This window comes from Panicum virgatum, chromosome 5N (genome assembly GCF_016808335.1).
Source record: "Panicum virgatum strain AP13 chromosome 5N, P.virgatum_v5, whole genome shotgun sequence".
In the NCBI taxonomy this organism is placed as follows: Eukaryota; Viridiplantae; Streptophyta; class Magnoliopsida; order Poales; family Poaceae; genus Panicum; species Panicum virgatum.
Window position 1 is genome coordinate 17,765,479 of NC_053149.1, and position 10,992 is coordinate 17,776,470.

Below are 10,992 nucleotides of genomic sequence, written 5' to 3' on the forward strand. Positions count from 1 at the left end.
TGGTAGAGTAACAAAGCTGCGTGCACCCGTGATTGCTTGCCTGCACATGATTGCCAGGATTTAGGAGCTAAAAATTCCTTTTCTTTTCTTCTCCAACTCAACAAACTGGAACAGAGTATCGAACACTGGAAATCGCCGGTTTGCCGCTATGTACGAGTGCCAAAAGGAATCAAGCAACAACCATTAGCTTCGTGCATCCCGTAGCCCGGCCTAGCTATCCATGGACGCGCACATGACATGACCCCAAACTCGCACGATCAGAACGGCTGATGGGCGCCGGACACTGTTCGTCGCCCAAGGATCGTATCGCATCCTATCAGCATCGCTGGCGGAACATGGACGCCTTAATGCCCTGCCCCGTTCACAGCTCGTCTCGGCGAAGCAAAGACAAGACGATCCCTGGAGCACGCCTTAATGCGGTTCATCCTTCTTACAAACAAACGCACTGAATTTCAAGGATTCCATCCAGCTGGTCCAGTTTCTATTTTTTTGTTCCCACCGAGCTGGCGAGCTTCCTCACTCGCTGCGTGCCCGTGTCGGCGCTGATCGAGAGTGCCAGCGACAGCGTCCTATATACACTGCCTCGCTCATGGATCTGATCACCCTTCGTCCAGCCCGAGCCACCGGGAGCAGAGGGGATGCCTCTTGCCGCAATGCCATCGGCATCCTCGTTCCTCTCCCGGTGCCGCCCTACCCTGGCGGTGGCGGTCGCTCTCCTGTGCGCCATTGCCGCCGCCTCTTCCGCGGCCGGCGGGGGCGCGGGCAGGCGCGGGCCCATCGCCACCGCCGGGAAGAACTACACCAGGGTGTGCGACCCGGCGCGGTTCGCGGCGCTGGGTCTCGACGCGTCGCGCTTCCGGTACTGCGACGCGTCGCTGCCGTACGCCGACCGGGTGCGCGACCTGGTCGGGCGGATGACGCTGGAGGAGAAGGTGCGCAACCTCGGGGACCAGGCGGAGGGCGCGCCCCGCGTCGGCCTGCCGCCCTACCGGTGGTGGGGGGAGGCCCTGCACGGCGTCTCCGACGTCGGCCCGGGGGGCACCTGGTTCGGCGACGTCGTGCCCGGCGCCACCAGCTTCCCGCTCGTCATCAACGCCGCCGCGGCGTTCAACGAGTCGCTGTGGCGCGCCGTCGGCACCGCGGTGTCCACGGAGGTCCGGGCCATGTACAACCTCGGCCACGCCGAGCTCACCTACTGGAGCCCCAACATCAACGTGGTGCGCGACCCGCGGTGGGGCCGCGCCAGCGAGACCCCCGGCGAGGACCCCTTCCTCGTCGGCCGCTACGCCGTCAACTTCGTGCGCGGAATGCAGGACGTCGCCGGCGGCGGCTGCTCCGCCGCCGCCGCGGACCCGTTCGCGCGGCCCATCAAGGTGTCCAGCTGCTGCAAGCACTTCGCGGCCTACGACGTGGACGCGTGGTTCAAGGCCGACCGCCTCACCTTCGACGCGCAGGTGCAGGAGCGCGACATGGTCGAGACCTTCGAGCGCCCCTTCGAGATGTGCATCCGCGACGGCGACGCCAGCTGCGTCATGTGCTCCTACAACCGCGTCAACGGCATCCCGGCGTGCGCCGACGCGCGCCTCCTGACGGAGACCGTCCGGGAGCAGTGGCAGCTGCACGGGTACATCGTCTCCGACTGCGACTCGGTGCGCGTCATGGTCCGCGACGCCAAGTGGCTCAACTACACTGGCGTCGAGGCCACCGCCGCCGCCATGAAGGCCGGGCTCGACCTCGACTGCGGCATGTTCTGGGAGGGCGCCCGGGACTTCTTCACCACCTACGGCGTCGACGCCGTGCGGCAGGGCAAGATCAAGGAGGCCGACGTCGACAACGCGCTCACCAACGTCTACCTCACCCTCATGCGGCTCGGCTTCTTCGACGGCATGCCGGAGTTCGAGTCCCTCGGCGCCGGCGACGTCTGCAGCAAGGACCACAAGGAGCTGGCTGCCGACGCCGCCAGGCAGGGGATGGTCCTCCTCAAGAACGATGCTCGCCGCCTCCCAGTGGACCCCAACAAGATTAAATCCGTGTCGTTGGTTGGCCTGTTGGAGCACATCAATGCCACGGATGTCATGCTCGGAGACTACCGAGGTAATTTCTTTCAGGAAAACTGACAGTGGTGGTTTTTTACTGTTCCCTGTACCTGACAAATAGGCCAAATTTACAGTCGTCAGTGCTGTTACTGTCATCTAGTAAGATTCTTCTTGGTTTTCACATGGAGCACAGGTAAGCCTTGCAGAGTTGTGACGCCGTACAACGCCATAAGGAAGATGGTGAAGGCCACGTACGTGCACGCCTGCGACAACGGGGCCTGCGACACGGCGGGAGGGATGGGCAGAGCCGCCAGGACGGCGAAGATCGCCGACGCGACCATCGTCATCGCCGGCCTGAACATGAGCGTGGAGAGGGAGAGCAACGACAGGGAGGATCTCCTCCTGCCGTGGAACCAGACCGGCTGGATCAATGCCGTCGCCGAGGCCTCCCCGTACCCGATCGTCCTGGTGATCATGTCGGCCGGCGGCGTGGACGTCTCCTTCGCGCAGAACAACCCGAAGATCGGCGCCATCGTCTGGGCCGGCTACCCCGGCGAGGAAGGCGGCACGGCCATCGCCGACGTCCTCTTCGGCAGACACAATCCAGGTGCATACTAATTGCGTTACAAATGCACATCGTCTGCATCACTGATGTTTCTTAAACAACTTCGTTCCTGGATCACCACGAACAGGGGGGAGGCTGCCCCTGACCTGGTTCAAGAACGAGTACGTGAACCAGATCCCGATGACGTCCATGGCGCTGCGTCCCGACGCGGCGCGCGGCTACCCCGGCCGGACCTACAAGTTCTACGACGGCCCGGCGGTGCTCTACCCGTTCGGCCACGGCCTCAGCTACACCAACTTCAGCTACGCGTCGGCCACCACCGGCGCCACGGTCACCATCCCGGTCGGCGCGTGGGAGCACTGCAAGACGCTCACCTACAAGTCCGGCGCGGCGCCGTCGCCGCCGCCCGCGTGCCCGGCGCTCGACGTCGCCAGGCACAGGTGCGACGAGGCCGTGAGCTTCGCCGTCACGGTGCGCAACACCGGCGGCGTGGGCGGCGGCCACGTGGTGCCGGTGTACACCGCGCCGCCGGCCGAGGTGGGCGACGCGCCGCGGAAGCAGCTGGTGGCGTTCCGGCGGGTGTTCGTGCCGGCCGGGGCCGCCGTCGAGGTGCCCTTCGCGCTCAACGTGTGCAGGGACTTGGCGATCGTCGAGGAGACGGCCTACACCGTCGTGCCGTCCGGCGCCAGCGCGATCATCGTCGGGGACGACGCGCTGGCGCTGTCGTTCGCCGTCACGATCAACTTGGCAGTGTAGAACAATTTATTGGGGGTTATTTTTATTTTTACTGAGGGTAATAAGTAACGGTTAAAACTCATCAAAACATTAAATGTAGCGAGCCAAAAAAGTGGAAGCAAGTGTAATTACTTTACACAGCGCTATACAAAAGTAGAAGCAGATCGATCCATTAATCGATTGCATTATTGACATTATTGGGAAGCAAAGTGGGTGCAGCATTTACTTTTTTTCTCGCGGCAGCATGACATGTAACATTCCACGCTCGAGAATGGTTGATTTCACTTCTCTCCTCTTATGGACTTATGGTAAATGGTAAACTCGTCAGGTTTGCCACGGATGACTTTTGTGCAGTGTGGTCATGTGAACTTTTACACTGCGCAAGTACGTGACGTCGATCATGATCAATTTGGCCTCAACCGCAAATGCTGCCAAGCTTAGGTACCCTACCAAAATTTACATCTCAATTCTCCGGTCTCCACTGGTAGTCGGGTCCTACTCTGGTAGTACTAGTGTACTACCCACCCACCCTACCCTGTCACGGTGTCACCTGGTCGTTTTGGAATAGTTTAATTTCTACAGTATGCATATTTGATAAACAATGATGTAAAACACCATATAACTGAAAAGTCTAATGTGAACACTAGAATACAAACAGTATAATGATACGTAGAGATTTCTTATGATAAAACTAGTTACGTTACATAATTATAAGGTCACAAATCTACGTACATCAAAATTTCAAAAGTTTTCCTGTAAAAGAATCCTCTCGAAAAAAATTAGAAGGTTGACCACATGCGTCCATGGATGTATTGTCAAAACAAATTTTTTATAGGGAGTGCCTAGCTAGCAACCAACCTTTTTTTTTAATCTTGCGCTCCATTGAGTTTTTCATCTAATAAAAGTATGGCATACCTGTAGTTAGTTGTCGAGTCAGAAAAAAGTGAGTGAAAACTTTATAGTTGGAGATAAATTTAATATAATGAAGTATGAAAAAATATCAAGTTTGCCATACCAGAACAATTTTAATGATGAAAAGCTTTGATGCATTGCATATATGTTGAGGATGTTGAACTTTGATGCATTGCACTTTTTTTTAACATAATGCATTGAGCATCCGAGTGGAAGTTTCTTATTAGAGCATATACGAAATGGTACCCGATTCTAATCCGTGGGATCAAAACGTTTCTGACACAATAAGTTTGGTTACATTAAATATCTTAGAAAGACTGAATATGTCATTACCACATGAAACAATCTGGGAAATCCATACATTTGATATTTAAATTGCTAATAGTTGAAGACAACGAAATAAATGAACACACCGTGAACTGGAAATTTCTCCATCAATTTGATATAATAAGGAAGAAAAAAAGAGGAAGTGGGCAAATGAGAAAGAAGAAACAGCCCACAAGCAAAACATTTGTAGATTAGAAAGCCAGCTCAATGCCCACAAATGAAATGGAACAGAGCCACAAGCTGGGGCCCATCTGAGTCCGTCTATCTGGGCTGGGCCACTACTAGTCCCGTCAACGTTGGACCTTTATTTGACGAGCTCGCTGGGCTGGATCTCTTTTAGGTACAGTTGGCCCATCCATTGAATTCTGGTGAAGTTTATGTCTCTGTTTTTCTTTTGCTTTGTTTCAGTTTAAAAGCGGATAAAAGACAGTAATCTTTTAAAATAAAAGACAGAAATATAAATACTAAAAGAGGAAAAATAAAAAGAAACCAGATGGAGAAGGTAAGATAAGCGTAGTAGGTCTCTAATGTTTCCATTACTTACAAGCTGATGATAAGCTGATCACGTACCGTGGAAGCCATACCACTTTAGCACCGTACACCAGTACTACAAACCTTTTAGCCATCTTCTTCTCCGAACGAAAGAGGCACAGCAGCGGCTCGTGGTTGTCGCGTCCCGGTCCCTTGCCGAAACCATCCTCAGATGGGGATGGGGGATGGGGAGGAGACGGCGGCAAAGGTGCCTGGGTGTCGGTATCTACCGATGGATGGTCGAGCCCCATGAACTGGGGCTGGACGACGCACCTGGAAAGGCCGGGGGGGATTCTCCGCCGGTGCTGTCGCTGTCAAGCCACAATCCAGCGCTCGCCGTCCGCTGCCGCGATTCGCGGGCGCCGCCGGCCGAGATCGCGAGCCCGTTGCGCCGCGCGTAAAATAAATTGAGTACATATACTAAAGCTCCAAGAATTGGAGCAACCTCATGAGTCGTGGCCCCACGTGGGGCCTGTGCACTGTTCATGCAGGTCCCACATACTATTCACGTGGGACCCACGTGGGGCCCACATACTATTCAGGCGGGACCCACGTGGGACCCACGTATTATTCAGGTGGGACCCACGTGGGACCCATGTACTATTCAGGCGGGACCCACGTGGGGCCCACGATTATATTAAATTAGCCTCTTTATCTTAAAAAAAATATTTTCCTTCCATTATTTGACAATACAAAATATATTTAACTACTTCCTACATACAAAAAATAATAACTAAACTTTGCATACTACATTTACATGTGGTAGTTGTACTACTTCTTGGGTTTTGATTTCCCTCCGTAAACCCACAAAATATAATTAGATTGTTCATTCATTTCTAATCTTACTTTTTTCCCCTACTAAAGTAATTAAACTATACCTACTGACACAAAAAAAACCCTAAGGAAAAATTACATGTACCTCTATACTATAATGCTTGAGACTGGCGCGCTCTCAGACACAAAACTACTATGCCCGCTGTACTGTAATTTTTAGATCTAACTCAATACATCGATACGATGTTGCTTCGAACATAGTAACAGATAATATTTTTCTATTAATATTTTAGATCCACGTTTTTTTACAGGCGCGCGTAGCGCGCCAACCTGACTAGTAAGAATAAACTTCCCAACGGGCAGCGGCAGCTCGTTCTCGGCTCAAGAATTCGTCACCTGGGCGATGTCGCCCACGCACTTTTCGTTTGGAGGAATCTGATATTTGACATCGAATTCGCAAGCCTCATCTCTTTTGATATAAATTCGCAAGTCTTTTGAAATATGATATCGGACATGCGAATTCGAAACGGGTTTTCTGCTCTTTTTCATGATTTCACGAATTTCACTAATGTTTTTTCTTTTCTCAACACCTGAATTTCCCCTTCTACCCTCACCCTTGGAATCGATCCTGTCGGCTCGTTGTTTTTCCCGTGACCGCTCTGTTTTTTCTCCCGTGTTCTTCCGCCCTCCTCTTCATTTGCTCAGGCCGAGGCCCTCCTCCGCATCCCCGTGGATGAGCTTCCTCCCCACGGACCAGCGACAGGCGGCGCTCCAGCAGCCTTCGAGCACGTCGAGCCCGAGCGGCGTCCCTCCGCAGTGCCAGGCGCCAGGCACGAGAGAGATGAGAGATCCACGACAGTTAGGGAGAGAAAATACAGAGAGAGAGAGGAGAAAGAGATGAACAGAGCGGCTGTGGGCGGGCTACCGGCGGACCTCTTGCGGCAGACGGACGAGCGGGCGGCGGAGCTTTTGCAGGGCCAGGCGGCGGAGCTCCGCGGCTCTCCGGCGGCGGCCGGTCTTCAGCCCTCGGTGACGAGATGCAGGATGAAGAACGGAAGAACAGAGCACGGTAGAGACGGGGATCGATTCTGATCCAATCGATCTAAAGGGGATAGAGTCAGGGGTATTTTGGGTACTTCATGTGCTCAGAAAAGAGAAAAATTAAATGAAATTCGCGAAAATAAGAAAATGCGTCGAAAGCCCACGTTTCGAAATAATTCGCATGTCTGATGTTATATTTCAAAAAGTCTGCGAATTTAATGTAAAAAAAGTGAGACATGCGGATTCGATGTCAAATATCGAAATTGTTTGGGTGCTAACATGGATCGGTGTTGCTCGCGCGTGATTGCGGCGTTGGTGCGGAGCAGCGCGGACACACGTACGTCGCCGCGTCAGCTCCGTGTATGTGGTAACCGGATGAGTCGCCTGACGACGGCCCGGAACGGAAATGTGCACGGCAACTGGATCCTCGGGCATTAACTCCGGCCGGGCATGGTTGCGAGACTGTCTGCACGATCGCATCGTGGCTTGTAGTTGTAGCTTACTCCTAACTGTTACACGGTGCGTGACGGACGACGCTGGCCGCTGCATGCGTCGGCCTTCTCCTGCAGCATGCGTGCACGCGTTCCGTTTCGAGACCGTTGTTTGCTCTAGCAGGCAGCAGACAGGCACGCCGCGAACGGGAACCGGCGGTCGGCCGGGCCGGCCGATCGATGCGTGCGTTGGCGCAGTAAAGGGTGTGGCTGAGCTGGAGCGCACGTTGCCGTGCCCGCGTGTTGCGGTGCTTCGATCGCCGGTCGCCGCCTCGCCGGGCTGAGTGCTGCTGCGGTTGGCATCTTGCATCTACCTAGCGGCTACTAGCTAGCTCCGCGCCGCCTTGAAACGTCCCGGAGGCCGGGCCGCCGGGGCTTCGGTTCTGCAGTTTGTGTTGCGACCGCCCGCCTGGTCTTCTTTTGCAGTATATATGCAGCAAGGTAGGAACTCGATATGCATGCGTCAAGGTTCAAGGAAAACGGGTCCTCGCAATTCGGCCACGCAATTGACCTAGGTCGAGACGCTTAATCTTAGGCTTATGCTAGATGCTGGCTTGCCCCGACGAAACATTCTATCTATAGTAGTTAAGGAATAATTAAAAAAATACAATACCTATCGCCCATGCATGTGTTCTTATTGCTCTACACACGCTACTGATGGATGGTTGCTTTTATGTGATCGATCGTGTGGAGAATTCAATAGCTTGCAGTTTGCAAATTTAGTCGTGTTAGAGTACCTCCAACCGCTTATGTAAATTTATTTGAATCTGTAAAAATAAAAAATTATGGGAAAAAACCCCCATCCAACAGTACCTTCATCTACCTTTCCTTCTCTGTCCCGTTATGTATCCCCTTCCCTTCGCTAGGCATTTTAACAATACGGCTCCGCTCGCCATGTCCCTCGTTGCGCGCGCTCCGCTTTTCCCGCGGTCCTTCCTCCTCCCGCGCGCCCTCCCGCCCGCCTGGGGAGCACCGCGGCCGTGGGCGAGCACCGCCGCTGGCCCCATTCGCGGGCGAGCGCTGAGCCGCGCCGGGGAGCACCGCCGCCGGGCGCGAGGGAGCTCAGCCGCCGCGAAGCCCCGCACGGGCGAGGGCCGTAGGCGGCCCTGGCCCACCGTGGGTCGCGCTGCGGAGCCGTCACCGCGCCCGGAGAGCTCCGCGGCCGAGTGCCGCCGCCGCCGCGCGTGGGGAGCTCCACCGCCGGCCACGTTCGCGTGCAGTGCTCGAGGCGAGGCCAAGCTCGCGCGCGGAGGTGCTGGAGGCGGGGCTGAGCTCGGGCGCCAGCGTTGGAGGTCGATTCGGCGTCGGATTCGCTCGATTCGCCGGCAAGAGAGCTTGATTCGCCGCCGCCGCCCCTCCTCCTCCGGCGACGGCCGCTGCCCCTTGCCTTGTCCACCTCCGTCGGCTGCTGCTGCTGCGGCGTCGTGACCTCAAGGACTGGGAGTGAGTTCACGGCGTCGGAGGCGAGCGTGGTCGTGGCGTCGGCGTTGACGCCCTCGCGCTGCCCGGCCCCGGAGTCGCCGCTCCGGTGCCCTCCCGTTCCCGCTGGCGCTCTGGCGCCCTGACGCCGCCCATGGGCCCCCGCCGCTGCCCAGCCTCGGTGTCGCACCGCACCTGGGAGCTCCGAGCAGGCCCACGCCGCCTACCAGAGCTCCGTCGCGGCGCGTGCCGCCCCGCTTGTCGCACTGCCGGGGGCCGCCTCCACCGTTGGAGTGTGTCGTCCTGCCTGCCAGGCTGCTGCAGCCGCGAATAGAGCTAGCAGTGCCAAGAGCGACAGCAGGAAAGGGCCGCGGGAAGGGCTGGCGGGCGGCGACACCTACAGCTGCACCTGACCTCAAGCCACGACACCTACAGTTGCGCCCGACCTCCTGAGCAAGCTGTGCCCCTGACAGGCCCTTGGACGGCCGGAGCACCAAGCTCCACGGTGGTGCCATGGCAGCTGCTCGGGAACGCTCGGCTCGGATGCCATGGCAGCTGCTCGGGAACGCTCGGCTCGGAGGGGATGCACTGCTACTGTGATAATCGCTCGACGTGGAATCCGGTTTTGAATACAGGAATCAAGTTTTACCTAGCATGTTGGATTAACCTATGGAATTAGATGGTTTTCTATTTTTATAAAGAGGTATAATTCCTAAATTTAGCTAACATAATAAATAAGCTGTTGGAGATGCTCTTAGCATGGGCCCGCTTCAATTCAGAATGTTATTGTAATAGTGGGCCTGCTTCGAAATATATATAGTGTAAGACTGAACATATATAATTAAATTGAACACCGCGTCGTCATATAATAACACATTATTAGGAATAGGAATATAATCGTACCATAAGGCAATAAATAGAATTAATTTTCCTAAAGGGGAAGGTAATTGTAAAAAAACACTCGTGTCTCTGCCTAATCAACAAGTTATTTCAGGCATAGAACTAACTGCTGCCACTATAAGGAAGCGGATCCTCAATAGGGATATGAATAGATTATTGCCTTGACTGGTGATGATGGTAAGGTGTACCAAAATGATAGCATAGAAATAGTTTTGGGAAGACAGATCAAAACGAACCATTTGTCGTTTGTTCCTTTTGGAATCGATCCACAAGCATAGACAGGTGGTGAGTTTAAAAGCAAATTATGGACACAACTAACATTGGTCAAGAAATGGCCTCAAGATGGAATAGATAGGTCCGTAACTTCCTCCTGCATCTGGAAATACATTTATTACTGACGTACAATACTAGTTAACGTGATGATAAATAAAATTAAATTTCATCAATGGTTCAATAATGGCCATGATGGAAGCTTTTACTATGTAGGAGTATTGTAGTAATTACTTACTACAAGTACTATAAATGAGACAATTTCTGGTATTAGAGTTTTCATAATGGTTTTCCTGATTTAAGGCCAGATGTGGTTTAAAGGGTTTTATTTTGGAAACATATTAGTTCCAAACCAATCTTTTCGTGCAAACCATATAAACGTCAACCTAGGCCACTAGATCAACATCTAAGGGGGTGCGCATGGGAGTGGGACGAGAGATTCGCAAAAGTGTGATTAGAGACGAGCGGTTAATTATAAAATTGCCAACCCCTCATGCTCTTTGAATGTTGATCCGGTGGCCTAGATTGAAGTTTGCACGATTTGCACAAAAAATTTAGTTTGCATCTGATATATTCACTTTCATTTTCCCCCTTTGTAACCGAAGATCCCACCCGTAGCCGTCAAGAAACCAAACCTAACGCACTAGCTACTTCAGTTACATGAAAACATAGGTCAAAAAGGCCGTCCGACTAGGATCCAACTCAAATTTGTTTGGACACAGAAACTACTCCTATACGCCACCGCCGCATTATTGTTAAAAACAAAAGTAAGTTCGTATACGTTATCAGAATATAGCAGGCGCAAAACAGAATCCATGATGCCTCTTTGCTTCCTGCTTTCCCTCGGGCGTTCAGGTCGAAAGGGGGGAGATCGCAGCAACGGCATGACCAACCCAGCTAGCTGTCCTGACCTAGTATTCCTGAACTGCAGGCTGCAGCGCAGTTGGATCGTCCAGGCCATTTGAAGGATCCAGCTGCTTCCAAATCGAGA

The 10,992-nt window shown here is 53.7% G+C and overlaps 1 protein-coding gene across 1 annotated transcript; it reads left to right on the forward strand.

The window, feature by feature from the left end:
* Positions 1-395: 395 nt before the first annotated feature.
* On the forward strand, positions 396-3,632 carry LOC120673719 (beta-xylosidase/alpha-L-arabinofuranosidase 1-like). Its single transcript, XM_039954703.1, has 3 exons — positions 396-2,094; positions 2,230-2,643; positions 2,729-3,632. The coding sequence occupies exons 1-3, from the start codon at positions 639-641 to the stop codon at positions 3,355-3,357; spliced, it is 2,499 nt and encodes an 832-aa protein (XP_039810637.1). The 5' UTR covers positions 396-638; the 3' UTR covers positions 3,358-3,632.
* The last annotated feature ends 7,360 nt before the right edge of the window (positions 3,633-10,992 follow it).